This window comes from Nansenia antarctica, assembly GCF_963989245.1.
Source record: "Nansenia antarctica genome assembly, chromosome: 4".
In the NCBI taxonomy this organism is placed as follows: domain Eukaryota; kingdom Metazoa; phylum Chordata; class Actinopteri; order Argentiniformes; family Microstomatidae; genus Nansenia; species Nansenia antarctica.
In genome coordinates this window covers 23,973,679-23,992,677 of record NC_137689.1, presented here as the reverse complement: position 1 = coordinate 23,992,677, position 18,999 = coordinate 23,973,679, and the positions used below count along the sequence as shown (strand labels likewise).

Genomic DNA, 18,999 nt, shown 5'->3' with positions numbered 1-18,999 from the left:
GCGTCGTATTGCAGCGAGGGGAACGTAAGGGGGGGTTGCGGGGGGGGCATGGGGGAGCGATGGGGGGAGGAGCGATAGCAGTACTAGTGTAATCATAGTAGTAACAATTGTAGTAGTAGTAGACATAGTAGTAGTTAAGTAGTTTGGGACTGTGGTGAGTAGCGGTAGTGCCTTTGAAGTAGTAGGAGGAGTAGTAGGAGTAGTAGTAGTAGTAAGTAGTAGTAGTCAACGATGGTGGGTTCATTTTTGTGAGACGACTCGAGCGCAGCTGGAGAACAAGGGGGGGGGGGGGGTCGGGCAACAACAACGCCCTCTACTGGTCACCCTTGGTGGTGTTGTCCGAGACGGCTGCGACAGCGGCGTGGGCGGGCCCTGGGGACAGGGGGGAGGAGTCTGGGGAGGCTAACGCCGCCGCCGCCGCGCGACGGTTGCGCATGTAGAGCCGGTAGCCCTTGCGGCACAGCAGGACGAACCAGTAGACCTGCGGCGCCAGGATGCAAAAGTTGCCCAGGTTGACGGCCAGGGACAGGCGCAGCGGCACGGAGGCCAGGGGGATGCCGTGGTGGCGGCCGTACACCCAGTACATGTAGGGGAACAGGGCGATCCGGCACAGGAAGAAGCTGAGGAGCACCATCCCCCCGTTGGCCTTGTGGATCCAGCAGTCCTGGAGCCCCAGCTGGAGGGAGGGAGGGAGGGATGGAGGGGTGGAGGGATGGAGGGAGGGATGGATGGAGGGATGGATGGATAGTAGACAAAGAGAGAGAGAGAGAGAGAGAGAGAGAGAGAGAGAGAGAGAGAGAGAGAGAGAGAGAGAGAGAGAGAGAGAGAGAGAGAGAGAAGGGAGTCAACGAGTCATTTGGACAAAATAAATCACAATTGGTGTGTTGTGTGTCTCAAATGGCTGAGACAACTGTCAGGGTTCCTTCCTACGTTCTCATTTCTCCTACACCCTCTCTCACTTTTCGATGTTCAGACTTGCTCTGTCGATTTGTGGGGTTTGTGTTTTGCATGTGTAGCGTCCTGACATCTGTTATTCTTTTCTCATCCCTTTTCAAGTCTGGAAATTGTAAATATTTGATTCCAGACTCGTGTAGGAACACTGCTTTGTGTGTGTTTTTAAATGTGTCTTAATGGCTAAAAGCTAAATAGCAAATAGCAACAATACGCATCTTCAGTGGAGCGACAGTGCCTGACTGAGCCACAAGAGGGCAGTGCGGGTAAAGAGCGAGCGGGCCGAGCGGCTAGGCTTTGCTCTTTTCTCTCTCCAGAAGAAGTCAGACGTCAGCAGAAACTGTGCTAGAGGCACAGAGGGCTGTTCGCTGTGCTTTTCACTGCTCACTGTTCTTTTCTACACAGACAATATACACGCAATGTCAGTGGATTTGCAGAGCAGGTGTGTGAATTTCTGTGTGTGTGTGTTTACAACTGCACATGTATAGTAGGCACAGTGAATGTATATCTGGTGTGTGTGTGTGTGTGTGTGTGTGTGTGTGTGTGTGTGTGTGTGTGTGTGTGTGTGTGGGTGTGCGTGTCTCACCTGGATGAGGATCTTCCCTAGGGAGACGAAGGGTGTGCTGAGCTCTGTAAGGAACAGGCAACCGATGAAGTAATCACCCTGGTCATTCCTGTAGAACTAAGGCATGGAGAGAGAAGAGCACCGTCACTCACTACACACAGACAGACAGACACAGAGACAGAGAGAGAGACAGACACAGAGACATACAGACAGACAGAGGCAGAGAGAGAGAGAGAGAGATACAGACAGGGACAGGTAGAGAGACATACAGAGAGACATACAGACAGGGACAGGTAGAGACAGACAGAGACAGAGAGAGACATACAGACAGAGACAGAGAGAGACATACAGACAGAGACAGACATACAGAGAGAGACAGAGAGAGACATACAGACAGAGACAGGTAGAGAGACATAGAGACAGAGACAGAGAGAGACATAGAGACAGAGACAGAGAGAGACATACAGACAGAGACAGAGACAGAGAGAGACATACAGACAGAGAGAGACATACAGACAGACAGACAGGGAGAGAGACATACAGACAGAGACAGGTAGAGAGACATACAGACAGAGACAGACAGAGAGACATACAGACAGAGACAGGTAGAGAGACATACAGACAGAGACAGAGAGAGACATACAGACAGAGAGACATATAGACAGAGACAGGGAGACAGACATACAGACAGAGACAGACACTCTTTTAGACATACTCAAAATCCCCTCTCCTAGAGAGAGACACATATGTAGACAGGAAATGATAGCCAATAGGCTGAAGCTACAATACAAGACACTGACACATTCATGGCCACAGACAGACTTTGGGCAGCATATTCCCTGCCATGTTCCTATACATGACTGGGTAAGTGACAGCAGTCACCGCCCCATGGCTTACACCAACCTAACCTCATCACAACTACGACTACACTCAGGAAGGAAGGAAGGAAGGAAGGAAGGAGGGAGGGAAGGGTGGAAGGAAGGAGGGAAGGGTGGAAGGAAGGAGGGAAGGAAGGAAGCATTTTCTAATGTATAGACCAGACAGACAATAACATGTTGACAAGGTGGTGAAATACATCCTGCATTAATGTAAAAGGGGTATTGATGGATGATGTAAAAGCATGGGCGCTGCAGCTCTTCTGAGTGGGACAAGTCCCACTCACTTTTGAAAAGTATTAGTTTAGACCCCCCTACTTTCACCATGTTTTTACCATGTCGAAAATCTGTGCAAATCGGTCTATCCACTCGATCTATCTGTGTCGGTCTAACTGTGTTTTTTGATTGATTGATTGAAAACTTTATTAGAAGATTTGCAGAAGTAGGTACATGAAAGTACATATTACATACAAGGTCAACTAACAGGATAAAAACCCAAGAAAGCCACTGGCTTATTTCAATTGGGGTCCTTGATTCTCAATTCATCGTTACATGTAAGACAGACAAAAAACTAGTACTATCTACAAGATAATACAGACAAATAACTATTACTATCTACAAGATAAACATACATCCATCATGGGAAGAACAATACAACAAAACATAAGGTATGTACAGCGGGTAGGACAGGTGGGGACATACACCACAGGTGGGGGCGGGGGACAAAACACAAAGTATGTACAGTGGGTAGTTCGGGTCTTTTAATCTGATTTTTGATTTAGAGGGTCCAGTTACGGATTGCAGCCTCCTGTAAATGTTTTTTGAGAGTGGTTTTGAAGGTGGGCAGTGTTTTGCACTCCTTTAAGATTATAGGAAGGGCGTTCCACATTTTTACTGCATAGTTTGCAAACGAGTTTAACCCCTTGTTTGTGGTGCAACGCGGTTGAACGTGGTTCGTGGAGCTTCCTCTGGTGTTGTATGTGTGGACGTTGTTCACTTTTTGGAAGCATGTTGACAGGTACTTGGGTGTCTTTGTGGTGTAGCGTATCTTGAAGACCAGGCCCAGTGCAAGCTGCTGCACTCTGTCAACTACTCGTAGCCAATCAAGGCTCAAAAAATTAGCAGCGGTTAGATGTGTCCTAGGGTTGAGGCCTAGCAGAAGCCTAACCAGTTTATTTTGGGCTGTCTGGAGTCTTGTTTTATGGGCCTTTGTGGTTCTATAGTACCATGATGTTACGGCATAGTCGAAGTGACATTGAATGAGAGCTCCTGATAGGGTCCTCAGTGTGTTTTTACTGACAAGTGAGGATATCCTGTACAAGAATCTAGTTCTATGGTTCACTTTTTTGATTACTTTTGCTGCCATTTTATCTCCGGAAAGATTTGCCTCTAAGATGGAGCCCAGGTATGTAATATCCTCTTTTCTTGTGATATTAATGTTACCCACTTTTATTTTAAAATTTTCAGCCTTTCTGAGTTTAGATGGGGATCCGTATAGGATGGTTTCAGTTTTACCTAGGTGTATTGATAGTTTATTGTCAGCTAGCCAGATGCAGCTAGCCCTTTTTCCACCTGCAATATGTCCCTGTCAGAGACCAGCAGAGTGTCGTGCGTCATTACCAAATCCATCCCGCGTGCTTCTTGAGAGAATACCCAAATCAACGACGGCGCACCCAGGCAGATTCTCACATAGCACGCTCGCACTCACATACCCACGAGCGAGCTGCGAACGTTAGCTAGATGCTAGCTGATGCCCGGATGCCAGGTACCCCGAGATAAAGTCACACACTGTCACCACAAAATGTTCAGGAGACTGTTAACTTAGCGAGAATCAAAGCTTGGCATTTAACTAAATGTTTAGTATTTTTGTTGGCCTGTTGTTTATAGCCTTCTTGTTTTGGTTACAAAGTCTGACTGACAGCAGCCTCGCTGTTCGGTTAGCTAACGGCTAAGAAGCGCTAACGCTGGCTAACGCTGGCTAACGCTGGCTAACGCTGGCTAACGCTGGCTAACGCTGGCTAACGCTGGCTAACGCTGGCTAACGCTGGCTAACGCTGGCTAACGCTGGCTAACGTTAAAGTTTAGCGGACGCAAAACAGTGAAAAGAGGAGGAAGTAGGCTAGTTTTTCCTTTGTTACTGTAGAGTAGACACTGGTCTATTTTTTGGGCTGGCGATCTCTTGGTTTGATATGATATATATATATTATGTGATCTGGGACCAACCACTTCCTCTTGAGGGACAAAATGTACCTGCTCGGATATAGCCAGATTAAAGTATCAAACCACCTGTTAAAAGGCACCAGAATACAGGAAATGACATCTACTGTGTTCAAAATGCTCTGGAGGAGAACCGCCAGACCACCCTTACATTGTTACATTGTCCCACACACATGTTCAACGCTTCCTACGCCTATGTATGAAAGGGTGATTGATAGATAATGTCCCAGGGTGATTGATGGCTAACGTCAGATGGTGGTTGATGGATAACATCAGAGGGTGGTTGATGGATAATGCACCAGACCGAGAGGACAGGGTGTTGGTGTAATGATGGAGGCAGCAGCCTGGCAGACACAGCCCTACCATCTGCCCTGGAAGACAGGGTGGAACACTACACCTGCCTACACTACCTCCACCTGCCTACTGCTTATGCCACCCTACCCCCTGCTGTGTGTGTGTGTGTGTGTGTGTGTGTGTGTGTGTGTGTGTGTGTGTACGTGTGTATTTGAGTCAGAGATAAAGTGATGTGCATGAGTGCTGAGTGTGAGAGAGAGATGGTGTGTGACAGCCTTTGTGCGTGTGCGTATGTAAGCATACGTGTTACCCGAGTGTGTGGAAGGAGAGACAAAGCAGGGAGTGCGGGAGGGAGGAGAGGAGAGACGAGAGGAGAGCAGGCTCACAGCAGCTGGAGCTGAATAATGGAGGGGTGGGGTAAGGTGATCTCATATCACCATTGACAGCCACAGCAAACAAAGGGCCGGGTTTCCAACGCACCTGGAGCGCTACTGCTGAGCGCCACATGAAATGTGCGCTACCTTGCCTACGCGTGTGGATAGTATGTGTGTGTGTGTGTGTGCGTGTGTCGATAATGGGGGGGGGGGGGTTGGTGGATAAGCTCTGTCAATTATTTTATTAATTATACGCTCATCTGTCATTATACATGTGGATATTAATGGTGATGCTGGTGATGGAATACGAGTAGGAGTGGACAATGAAATCACTGGCAGAACAGAGACACCCAAGACACACACACACACTTTTCTAAAGAGGTTGTCAGTTAGGGTTAGTGCCGTGTCTTTTTTATGCCACCTCTTCCTCCTCCCCCTCAACTACAGGGGTTCTCCCTCCCTGCTCTCCCTCCTGTAAATACAATATGGCAGGTAACCATATGGTAGGTAAGGTAACATGGTAATGGTAATGCTATTTATGCATAGTAGTGCTATTATTAACGTGGCAACAATGCATACTGGTTTGATCCTATGGGGATCAACATGAAGGTCCAGCCCATGCCCTGGGACATACCCTTCTTCTCCTTACCTTCCTGTCTTTCTTGACTGTCTCTATCCAAACAAATAAAAATAAAAATAATATAAAGCTATATAGCCCTATAAACCGTGGTGTTCTTTTTGACCAGCAAATGCACTTTGATCATCACTTCAGGTCACTGATACGTACCTGTAAAGTAACTTACTTTACTTACTATAAGAGTGGGACTGCCCCACTCAAAAATAACCTTTTCAAAATATAACCTGCTGTGGACAGTGGTGACATCAGTGTCATTTCACATATTTTAAGATAATTTTGATCATTCACACGGTCATAATACAAATACCCATGTAATTTTGAGCATGCGTTTATACAAAGCTTGAACGAATCATATTTTCATGGTGTCAAGTTGTGGGGTCAGCCCGGGGAATGGTCCTGTGCAACGGGGGGGGGGGGTCATATTTCTTGGCTCATAGCCTTGAGGGTGGGGGGGGGGGGGGGTCCAGTGGTCTAGCACAATGGCCTACAGTGCACACCTGCTGACATACCCTCTCCTCCTTACTTCCTGTCTGTCTCTACTTGCTCTGTCCCCCCCAAAATAATAAAAATAATAATAATACTAGAGTGGAACCCTACTCAATAAGATGACATGTGGGCTACACAACTTCACCCCTCCCCCTCCCCCTTCCGTTACCAGAGTGACAGGCAGCAGGATGGTCAGCAGGGCGATGTGATGCAGCACCAACAGGAACTCGCGGCGGATGAAGGAGTTGAGCGTCCTGAGGGAGTGCTCCTTGTACTCCTCGTGACCTTTGACCCGGAAGCGGTGGTAGTGGCTGAGGTACATGGCATAGATGTCGTACGTCATGTAGGGCACGCCGTACCAGACGACAAAGTAGGTGGCCAGCCAGTGCCTGCAGAGAGAGAGAGGATGGAGAGAGAAAAGGAGGAGAGGACACTGGTGGGTGAGTGAGTGGGGGGGGGGGCTGGAACGACTCTGGAGTAGGGGAGGAAGTCATGCGTGTTGAAGACCTCTCCCACGTTCCAGATAATACACCCATGAAGTATTTCCACTGAATTGTTTCACACACATGACACACGGCACACACACACACACACGTCTCCATGTCAGCTTCGCACGCGCTCGCCCGCACAACAACAGGGCTTTACTGGCAGCTTATGCGACTTGTAAGGAAGAGCTGGAACGGAGCAACACAGCAGCAGCAGCCTAATAAAAGCTGATTGCCGTGGTTAACCACGTGGCCAGCGCTGCCTGGAGGTAAGAGCTGATCCTCTGACCCCCTGACCCCCCCCGCCCCCTGGATTCACCTGTAGAGCACTGCTGCTCTCGAGGTCACGCGCTACACAGGGCCTCCGTACACCGACTAACAGCTTAGAGCTGGCGTAGTCGCCGTGCGTCTCGCAGAGCCTCGATTGGCTGACGGAGCTAGCAAACACAGTCGCGTGCGACGGTGCCGACTGCGTGCGGCCGGCGGTTTTAAAATCAAGAAATGAAACATGAACACGAGACGTGTGAAACTCTGTGACGATATTCCCCCTCTGTAAGACGAGCAGCTGTTTATATATACACGCGTCGGGCGGCACGAAGCAGCTGAGATAACAGCCGACAATTTACATAAATAAGGCGTCCTACGCATGATTGCAAGGCACCCTATGAAACACAGGATAAAGTGTGGAATGTTCATGTGACAGGAGTCAGTGGGTTAGCATTAGGTTAGCATTAGGAGGACTTCACAGAAAAATATATTCAGGACAGGAGAAATACAATATCATCTTCCTGTGCCACGCCACCCTTGACTCCGGACAGTTCATGTCATGGCTGCGGTTGTGACAGAGACAGTCATCTTTAATAAGTTCCGTGTTCCGCGATCTGATTAGAGGAAAGGATAGAAAGGATATTGTTTTACTATGTCTGATGTTTTTCCTGTTGGCCGTGGTATCGTCTGAGAATACAAGTCGTGCTACTTCAGTTGGTATCGGTATCGGCGATCAAAACGTTACACTACTGCAACCGTATCTGAGATGGGGGGGTGTTTCTAACACATTACTATGTTTCTATGAGAAGAGTCAAGCAGCAGGAAACACACTTCCTCTCACCAGACTATGAAGTACAATATGTTTGCTCTTAAATTGGGATGTTTCTACAAGACTATTTGTTTTAGGTGCTGTATTTGGAGTTTATTTCTATTCAAGGTATTGCGTGAGCAGACAGGAACTACTTCATTTAGGTACAGGTTAGTGCGGTTAACATGGTATGGTGGCAGCTCTTTCAGTGATTGTATTATGACAATGTGGCTAAAATTAGTGACTCCCACTGGCGTAGAGCTAGAGATTTTGATTTGCCTCATTATTTTTGGAACACACACACACACAAATAAACACAAACAGTAGTCTAATTAGCTAAGTTGATCAGAGCATGATGCTGCCAGTGCCCTGCGGGTTGTGACCATGACACTTTACCGCTCTATCTGTGTGTGTGTGTGTGTGTGTGTGTGTGTGTGTGTGTGTGTGTGTGTGTGTGTGTGTGTGTGTGTGTGTGTGCGTCTGTGTGTGTCTGTGACTAGCACCCAGTGACTCACATGCAGGCTGGGCTGTGCTGTGGGGGGTATTAAGCCCGGAGGGGATTAGCAGCCTGATGACGGGTCATAAGGTAGCCAGCGCTGCTCTGAGGCTGGGCTTGGCTGGGGCTCGTCTGCCTGGCAAATGAATCTGCTGGATTATGTGTGTGAGTGTATGTGTGTGTGAGTGGGGGGGGGGGGGGGGCAGGACAACAGGACAGCAGCTGGTACATTGGGACTGGAGCTAACAGACGGGTGGGCTGTCCTTGAGGGACAGGACATGGGGTCACCAGATGTGGCGTGGGAATAGAGGAGGTAGGGAGGTGGGGGGGAGCCAGCCATGGCCCGGGCCTGCATCTGGATCATTCATCATACAGCCTAGCGAGCTAGACAGGGAGGTACTTCCCTCGCTTACACTCAGGCCTCGGCTACACAGCACCGGATTTGGCTGAAACGGCGAGGATCTGATATTGTTTGCACCTCACGGCTACACGGCTCCGCCGAATTCGTGAGCTGAGACGGTGACGAGACGATAATACTGGGAGGGTGTTTCCGTATCGTTTTTTGGAGTCGTGCGGCTGGCGATTGGGTGCGTTTTTCGATAACGAAGACGCGGACACCCACACATCGAGGGCCGAAGAACATAACCTCCTATCTGAAAATTTTACTTTTTTGGGAAAACACAAAAAACGGTGTTGTTTTCTTGTAGAATGCTATTTTTTAAGGATACCCCTATACAATTGTATGAATTGTATAGGGGTATCCTTAAAAAATAACTGTGTTGTTTTCTTGTAGAATGCTATTTTTTTTAAAAATAGCATTCTACAAGAAAAAAAAAAAAAAGTGAATTTTTCAGATAGGAGGTTATGTTCTTCGGCCCTCGACATGTATTGTGGTTTACTTATTACTGTTCAGCACTTGAGGTTACATTCAATGCATGACTTGTGCTATATAGGCTAAATCAAATTAAGAAAGCGGCAAGTAACAAGTGCTCATCAAAGGTCTAAGCATTAGGCACGGAACACCCATATGCTGTATAAATAAAGTTTGGTTGATTGATGTGTGATGTGCGCATTGCGTGCGACCCAACCATTCAGCGCAAGTCTTCAGCAATAGCCTACACTTGATAAGCCAGTGCTGTGATATTATTTATCGTCTTAGAAACATCTTAGCAAGCGGCACTTCAACAATTATCATAAAGTTTATTATGCATCAGCACTTTTTTTACAACCTAAATTTACACAGATGAATAACGTATACATGCCATAACTTGGATGCAGACGTAATGTAAAGTGGAGAGGAGATTGATCGAGAGTTGACAATACTACTGAATGTATGAATTTCTATTATTTTACGGTACTTCAATTATATTTGAATCATTTCATCATTTTCTGGGTCTACCTGCAGGTGCATGCCCAGTGTACCTGAATACGCCATAGTACCATGTGGCCAGAGATTCTTTTGTGCGACAATGAGAAAACGCTTGTGTGGCCAGAGATCGATGCGTTTTGTTGTCGTTTTGTTGTCGTGTAGCCTAGACCTCAGTCGCTAGTGTATATCAATGGGCTCAAATGTGCCGGTGTGTGTGTGTGTTTGTATGTATATTTGTTTTCACTCAGCAACAAATAGGGGGGGGGGGGGATAATCCCACTGTCCACGCATGGTGGTGATTGGCTGAAACGTAGAGGGTGTGGCCAGGTTGATGAGATGCCAAGAGAAATCAGGAGAACCATGGGGGAGAGGGGGAGATCATGGTGGTGAGTGGGTGGGTGGGTGCCTTACTTGTCCAACATGATGTTGCCCCGGCACGATGACACCACGATGACCCCTGCTGTAGTGGCCATGATGGCATGGATGGAGGACACAAGCCTGAGAGAGAGAGGGAGAGAAATTATTAATTTATGATGATTGCAGCTAATCAAAGTATATATAGAGAGAGCGAGAGAGACAGATAGTTAGTGAGGTAATATCTAGCAGACATACTGTATATACACAGCTGCAGTAGAAGGGTTAAAGGTGAATCATGTTGTTTTGCTGACCTCTCGGGCCACAGAGACAGACGCTAGGCTATGTTGAGACCCATACAACGCTCTTCGCTTGACATTCTTCATCATGTGATCTCATTCTTTGATCACTCCTTATTTATCATGGCCATTTAGCACTATTTCAAAGATCAAAAATGGACGTGGAAGTTTCAGAAGAAACGCTGCAGCAAGGAACAGTTTCATGTTTCAAGTCACATGACACAAGTGTGAGAGAGTAAAATTCTTAGGGTTCGGTTCCTTGACATTGCAGCACAAAGGCAAGATAAGTCAAGATAAATAAAGACATAAAGTGAGACAATTGGACATGTGACAAGTTGTGGGAGACAAATAACGGTAAAAAAAATAAAATAAAATTGTACAGAGTAGAAATGTCATGCGTATTGCGCTCGATGGCTGTGGGTGTAAGAGGTAGTATTGAGTAAAGTGACTGTGTGCTTAAGGATAGGAAGTCCGTATGCATGGGATGTGCTTGTTTATGAGCCTGATCACCTGGGGGAGGTAGCTGTTGGTTAGCCTATGAGTTTTGACCCTGCGGCTCCGGAAGAGGCTTCGTATTTTTGGACGGCGTCGGTTTCGAACAGACTGTGGTTGGGGTGGCTGGGTCTGATCATCCTCCGGGCTTTGCTGACACACCGTTTGTTGTAGGCTATATATGCTGGACGGAGGGAAGCTCACATCCACTGATGCGCTCGGCTGTCCGCACCACCCTGTGCAGCGCTTTGCGGTTGAGGGCAGAGCAGTTGCCGTGCCAGGCAGTGATGCACCCAGTCAGGATGCTCTCAGTTGTGCCTGTTAGAAGGCCCGCATGCCAAATTTCTTCAGCTGCGCCTGCCTGAGGTGAAAGAGGCGCTACTGTCCCTCTTTCACAACCTGTTTGGTATGCACGTCCCAGGTGAGGTCATCAGAGATGATGTTTGGTATGCACGTCCCAGGTGAGGTCATCAGAGATGATGTTTGGTATGCACGTCCCAGGTGAGGTCATCAGAGATGCTGTTTGGTGTGCACGTCCCAGGTGAGGTCATCAGAGATGATGTTTGGTGTGCACGTCCCAGGTGAGGTCGTCAGAGATGATGTTTGGTGTGCACGTCCCAGGTGAGGTCATCAGAGATGATGTTTGGTGTGCACGTCCCAGGTGAGGTCATCAGAGATGATGTTTGGTGTGCACGTCCCAGGTGAGGTCATCAGAGATTATGTTTGGTGTGCACGTCCCAGGTGAGGTCATCAGAGATGATGTTTGGTGTGCACATCTCAGGTGAGGTCATCAGAGATGATGTTTGGTGTGCACGTCCCAGGTGAGGTCATCAGAGATGATGTTTGGTGTGCACGTCCCAGGTGAGGTCATCAGAGATGATGTTTGGTGTGCACATCCCAGGTGAGGTCATCAGAGATTATGTTTGGTGTGCACATCCCAGGTGAGGTCATCAGAGATGATGTTTGGTGTGCACGTCCCGGACCCGTTGATGGTGATGGGGTCTTGTCTTATATAATATAAGCTTATTAAAGTAAATTAAACTAGTATTACCACCCTGGGTATAGCCTACAGTATTTACATTCAATAAACAAACCCGACAAGGTATTTTTGCTAACTAACAACAGGTAAATAAAGGCAAAATCTGACTTCTGTACACATTCTGTAGACATATGCTGTAGACACATGCGCAACCGTCAGGACTCCGAGATGAAAACTAACCAGAGAGCGTCTTTGTTGATTCACACAGTCCGCTATTGGTCCGAATATCGCGTTTCCTCCGCGCTTCAGCCAAATGAAAGACGTAAGCATTCTACTGTACCCAGGGTTCTCTATATCCTGCCTCACAAGCAATTACAGTGGCAGGCTAATAGATAGAAGAGCTATCAGTTTGTGTTGCATTTTGTCCGAGCCTGCAGACGCCTATTAACCACATGAATGTGAGGTGAATGAATGAGAAGCACCTGACATAAGGGACTTTCGATTGGCCAGGGGTCACCTGACCAGGAAGTTGGCAAGAGGCAATATGGATCCCTCATCCATATAACATAATTTGAGTGTTTCAAACATCAGTCATTGGGAGAGTCCACCAGGCTTTCGACAGCCAGGAAGTTCCCCTGGCTTTGACAGACTTTGGCACCTCCGGTAATCAGCAGCTCTGAAATATGACGGAGACTCGTTCGTTCGCCCTTACCACAGCGACTTGCTAATCATGGGTTTTATGCTCCATTCGATTTTCAAATGATTAAAGGTGATTGTGTACAGCAATACAGAGTCTCACTACGAGCACAGAGAGAGAGAGAGAGAGAGAGAGAGAGAGAGAGAGATATCTCATTTCCTGTTTGAACCTGCAACCTGCTGCTCTGGAGGCCCCTTCTCCACAGGACCACAGCCATGACGCTGGCTCGGCATGGCAACAACGGTCATGTGACCCCCCTTCGTTTTTTACCCCTACGCCTCACTGCCTCCTAGGGCCGCACTCAGTCACAAGACCTAGATTTGCACAAACCATTCATTGTGTCCTCCAGTACCCCATTAAAGGCTTCGGGGGGGGGGGGTGTAATGTTGTAATGTTTCCCTGTTACTGATGATAACCTTGGTTTCTCTTCTCTTCTGTCTTCTACTTTCTACTGTTACTGACCATGGCTGCCCCTTCTGTGTTTCTAGACTGCCCCTTCTCTCTCTCTCTCTCTCTCCATCTCCTCTGAAGCAGTGTTTTCTGCTACTACGGTTAATGGGGTGTGTAATTTAGAGCACCACAGTGCACTGGTGCCCGGGCCGGCCCGGGAAGAGAGTGCAGAGCGTGAGGAAAAGTGACAGAGGAGAGGGGGGGGAAAAAAAGAGCAAACAGAGCAACACTCATTTACAAGGCACTGAGATTCTGCCCCGGTCTCCTCCTCTCTCTGTCTCTCCTCTCTCCTCTCTCCGTCTCTCCGTCTCTCCTCTCTCTGTCTCTCCTCTCTCTCTCTCTCTCTCTCTCTCCTCTCTCCGTCTCTCCGTCTCTCCTCTCTCTGTCCCTCGCTGCCCTATACAGTCACACATGGACGCAGGCTACCGACTGCTCAGTTTAACAACCTAATCTGGGCACTGCCTGCCACATAAGCTCGGCCGCTGCCTGACATATTAACAAGGGGACTGTGGAGAGACGATGCGACCAACACAATCACATCGTTCACATAATCACGCCATTGTCACATCCCTGTTCATGGTAGGATGCTGGGAATCTGTTTGAGAGGGACGGGGTTAAGGCTCTCCCACACGCGCTCCACATTCATGAATGAATGATGATGATGATTCTCTGGAAGATCTTTGGTTCATCATTTTGTAGTATTTTCTATGAAATTTTTGGTTTTCATTTACCTGGCTGGTTCGCTTGACTGCCATCTCTGAGGTAATTTGTGTACGCCTAGGTCTATTCGTGTCCTCAGAGTGGAGCTGATAATAATAATAATAATAATAATAATAATAATAATAATAATAATAATAATAATACATTGTTTTTATATAGCCTAGTGCTTTTCCGGGGCTCAAAGACGCTGACAATATGGGAAAAACAGAAAACACAGAAACAGCAAGCAACAGATAACATGAGCACATAGAACACAGAGTTAACGAACGGGGGACAATTTAACACAACAATGTCCAGGGGGGGAGGGGGGGGGGTGGCAGGGAAAGGTTCTCTCTGTCCACCACAGCTGGAGGAACACGGTGGATGTTTCCTCGGAGGCCGCTTGATGCAGGAGAGCCACGTTGGCATGGCGTCAAGAGGTTTGGGTATCACCCTGTCCAGCACTGTTCAGCACTTTAGTGACAGACAGGTGAAATCGGAAAAGGGGCGGGCGGCAGCAAATGCCTTCTTGGCTGTTTTGTGAGTGTTTAAGTATCAGACAGAGGTCACCCCCCCCCCCCCGCACCGCCCCCCCCCCCCCCCGTCGGTGCAATGCTATGACCATGGTTTCTATGATGGTGAGTGTGCGTAGCCCCAAATGAACGCAGGGCTTTTTTAAAACTGGGACAAGGTCATGCCTTTAAGTACCCTTCGCGTTGACGCGACTTTAGAAACAGTGCCAGACAACAGGCAAAAAAAAATACCACACAAGTGGAAGTAGCCCTAAACAGCGTGATTTGACAGATTCTTAAAGCTCAGCTGGTTTGAGCATGGTGCTTATGTTGCGACACATGAATTGTTGGGTTTCCTGCACAGGCCACATAGAATGTTTTAGTTAACTGAGTTACTTTGGATACAACTAAGTAAGGAAAGCATGACCCAACTAGGTGGCTAAACAGGGATGTTGTGTAGAGATTGGGATACGTAGGGCCCCGTCAATAGAAAGCCTGACTATACATCAGTCCCATAGACGCAGCTGCAGGTGGTGATAAGACATATCGTGTTACCCAGGCGACAGAAACACCATCCACCACTGTTGAGAACAATCACATGGGGGATTAGGACCAATGAAATGCATTTTATGTTCATATGTAAACACTTACATGACACAGTAAGGACTACCTATGGGACTGACAACACACATACTGTAACTCATCTTCGCCATTATGCCGAATGACCCCCTGGCACTTTAACTGTAGCAAGCCATGAAATAGTAAAACGGGTCTAGGGGCCTATGCAACACTTTCTGTTGAGCAATGTCTGGGAGAATAGGAGGGTCTTCCATCGGTAGGTTAGCCGGCTCGACTGTATCCTAAATGTACTGTCGTCCCACAGAGTTGATGCATCATTGCAGCCCCCAAAGGACATCGACATGAGCTTCGAGATACTGTTAGTAGCAAGCTGGCGAGGCATTAGATTTGACGGTAGCTACCGAGCTATGTAGCACCCCCCCCTTCTCCTCCTCCTCCTCCTCCTCCCCCCTCCCCCCAGGCATCAACACATGCGTCTAAGAAATGCATTTCCCCGTTAGATGAGCATCAGCGAATTAATAAGAGCGTGATTAAGAGGCCAAGCGATCTGCTCGGTTATAGTTCAGCGCTTTACATTACATTGCATAACCAAAAAAACCTCGGAGGAGGATTAACCGACTCGAGTGACAGGGTTCAAACGAGCATCGGGACTGACCCCTGGCGCATGTGAGCGTGTCATTCTGACCCAAGACAGAGCGCAAAAATAGTCCCGATGTTGTAATGTGAATGTTGCAATACAGTAACTAAGCCCCCACGACAGTGATCAACGCCACCAGAAGATTATAGCTAGGGGGGGGTAGGCTAAGACCATTTTCGGTCGTTATGGGGCCAAATCAAACGGACGAAAGCCATCGTTTTGTCATCTAATCATCTATATTTGGCACTGTTGGCTAATTGAGTTCAAGCCCCCCTCTGCCAAACCATCTAGAGAGCTAGTGATGATAGCCTCTCTGTGCTAGCTGGGGGAGCTACCCAGCTAATGCATGCCCGGCCAGCTAATAATGGCCTGGGATAAACCGAGACCGTTATTACTGTGTAATAAAAAAAAGGACAGAAAACCACTTTACCTCTCACTGACCAGCACCACGTCGGCATGGGTCCACCGTGTGAACACGGCCGGTAGTACTCTCCGCAAGACGAAGAACAGCCCGGGGAACACTACCGCGCCGCACGCCAACACTTGCAACATCCTGGCGCCTGGTGCACTATGTCCCGCTATGGAGCTGGGCTGGGGTGACCTATCTATCTATTCTTATAATCTGGGTCGAGAGGAACTGTCTGTCGTAGTGTTTCTCACACACCGCGTTTAGCGTTTCGACACCGGTGACTGGGAATGGGAATCGCCGTATTCGCTGCTAGACCGCATTAGTGTAGAGATCCACAAGATCCAGCCACCGGTGGTGTGACCGCTGCGCTTTTTCCCCTTGCCTCAGCAGCACCAGCACACTGTACACAGTCACACACACTAGCGTACGGTGGAGGTATCCGGTGATTGATTGGTCTTCACTCCTGGCGCAAAGCCGGTAGTTAGCCCCCAACTAGCTACCACCATGCTAGATAGGATCTCATACAAGAGCCCGAACTCTCTCCAGAATATTCCAGCAGTCAAAAATCGAGCATGTTAGTCCGTCCACGTTAAAATATGACAATTATTGAAGTCACACAAAGAGAGCGAAGGAGGGCTTCGGTGGAAGGTGAGGTACCGTTAGCTATGCTAACCACCATCAACGACTCGACAAGCGCTTTTAATTCCTGACGGTGCAGAGCAGAGAGACCCCCCCGCAAACACACTGTCACAGTCAGGGCAAGTGCATGTGTGCATTCCGCAAGACAGCGCCCTCTGTAGGCAAGCAGCGGACTGACACTGTGGGACTGTCATCCCAGATAGATGGGAGATTTCACTGTTGTTCTTTCCTTAAAATAGTCTCAAGAGAGAACTCTGCGTCGTTGCAAAAATGATGCATGTTTGCACTCAACATAAAAAACCTACTCATGAGCATCTGTCTCAAACAGTGAGACAATGATCTGTTCTTCTCAAAATAATGTATAGTGCAGGATTCCCTTTACATTGACTGTCGGACAGTGGCCTAGGGTAAACATTGTGAACCCTAATTCACACGTAAGTGCCAAACTGAGCTGTAGGCTACTGGTTGCTGCACACAGTGCTAAAAAAGGACCATATGAAAGAATGAACATATCGGAGCCAGCACAGTATGGTTGGGGATTGTGGCTGTATCCCGTTGTGTATAAAGCCTATTCATGTTTGACAGTTCTGAAGATATTAGTTTCTGTATTACTTGCAATGGGGGGCGGTAGTGAGTACCGATGGCTTGCACAAGCACAAGGGGGGCGGGGAGGTGGCATTGTGGTATTAGTCTGTGGGCTCACTGAGTGGTGGAGTGCTCGTGGTGTGAGGGCTTAGTGACCCACAGGTCACCCAGTGATGCTGAGTCCACACAGGATCCCCTTTGTTCTCTGTGCAGTGCTAGGCCGTCAGAGCTTTAATCCTGCCGCCCCCCACACACAAACACACACAAACACACGCACAGGGGTGATCCTGGTGGCACAGCTTTCTCGCAGGGTCCAATCACCATGACTGCCTGGGAGGGGCAAACCCTCTCTCCATACATTAACATCAACCTATATTCAACCATCTCACACAAGCCTGAAGGCCTTCACAAGAGCTCAGCATCGTCATTAACCTATATGGGATATATGTGTTACGGTACATGTGGGAATACGGTACATGTGGGAAAACTAGGGTTAGGGTTAGGTGCTACGGTTAGGGTTAGGGTTAGGGTTAGGGTTAGGATTAGGGGTAGGGTTAGGGTTAAGGTTAGGGTTAGACATGCCAGCATGTACCAAGTCACCCTAGCACCTAACCCTAACCCTAGTTTTCCCACATGTACCGTATTCCCACATGTACCGTAACATATACATACAGTACAGCTGCACTGTCTTCACCGTCCCGTTTGACTTTGCCCATTTGTTATTAGAGTTATTTGAGAGCCACTCTGTCTCCATTATCAATGTAGGAAACCGTCTGACCACTTGGCTCCCGCCACTCAAGCTTCTATGGTCCAGCAGTGTGTTACAATGCCACGAGTTCACATAGCCGTTCAAGAGGGAAGGAGATTGGCTCTGGTTGTCAGTTATGAGAGGAACGTAGGGCCATTGGCGTAAGCCGTCTATGCGGTTTGCTGAGGGCCACAAATGCTAGAGGTGGCCAAACTTTTTGCCGTCGATTTACTCAGCACCGGTTTTTCTCAGCTAGTTTCCTGGTAAGTGAAAACTAAGGAAACGAAACCTGGCAGGGTGGGTCACTATCAAAATCCGCAGTCCACGGTCCGTTCCTGAGGACGTATTATAGTTGATAGTATAATCTCATCTACAATTAATTTAAGAACTTAGCTACAGCCTTAGAACAATGTCCCATGCAGTACTTTTTGTATTTGTCTCTTTCCTCATTGGCACTAAGATAAGAAGCAGAAAGCAGGCCGCTCCTGTTGCGTAATTGTTATGGCTCTCTGGCCATAAATTGGCAATATATAAACAGTCATTTAGAATTTTTCATGACGGACATCCTCAATCCATCCGCAAATAATTAAATGAGGAAAAAAAGACTGATGATGTCAACGTGGTGAGGTGATACTGGGGTGGGTATAAAAGCAGATGTAAGGGAGTGAATCGTTCTTGAAGGGAGAAGCGCCATCATTTCAGGTTAGTAATGCAGCTTACTTAATAATAATTCCATAATAATAATGATAATAACATATGTAGCAGGATTTTGATGATGTTGCCATACGGAAACAGAACTTATGAATGTTTTCGCGTTTTGAAGAAGCAATAATACAATAATACTGGTTGAAAACAGGAAGTAAGTGAGTAGGCCTTTATTGATTTCATGTAGATAGAGTTGTTGTATCTGAGGTATCGATTGTTTGAAAGAATATCAGTTTGAAACGTGGCTCACATATGCAAAAATACAACCATTTTCAAAAAAATTATTAATGCCTGACTGATCAAACAAAACGATTGGCAAATACCACTGAATTGAATGTCCTCTTCTTTAAAAAGGCGGCAAAACAATGCTGTTTTACTATGAACCCCTGCT

At 47.6% G+C, this 18,999-nt stretch overlaps 1 protein-coding gene across 1 annotated transcript; it reads right to left on the bottom strand.

The window, feature by feature from the left end:
• Positions 1–313: 313 nt before the first annotated feature.
• Positions 314–16,074, bottom strand: tlcd3a (TLC domain containing 3A; the record flags this gene model as incomplete). The annotated part of the gene is made up of 5 exons (XM_080529274.1): positions 314–676; positions 1,538–1,633; positions 6,569–6,788; positions 10,236–10,322; positions 15,953–16,074. The coding sequence occupies 5 exons, from the start codon at positions 16,072–16,074 to the stop codon at positions 314–316; spliced, it is 888 nt and encodes a 295-aa protein (XP_080385400.1).
• Between the last annotated feature and the right edge of the window lie 2,925 nt (positions 16,075–18,999).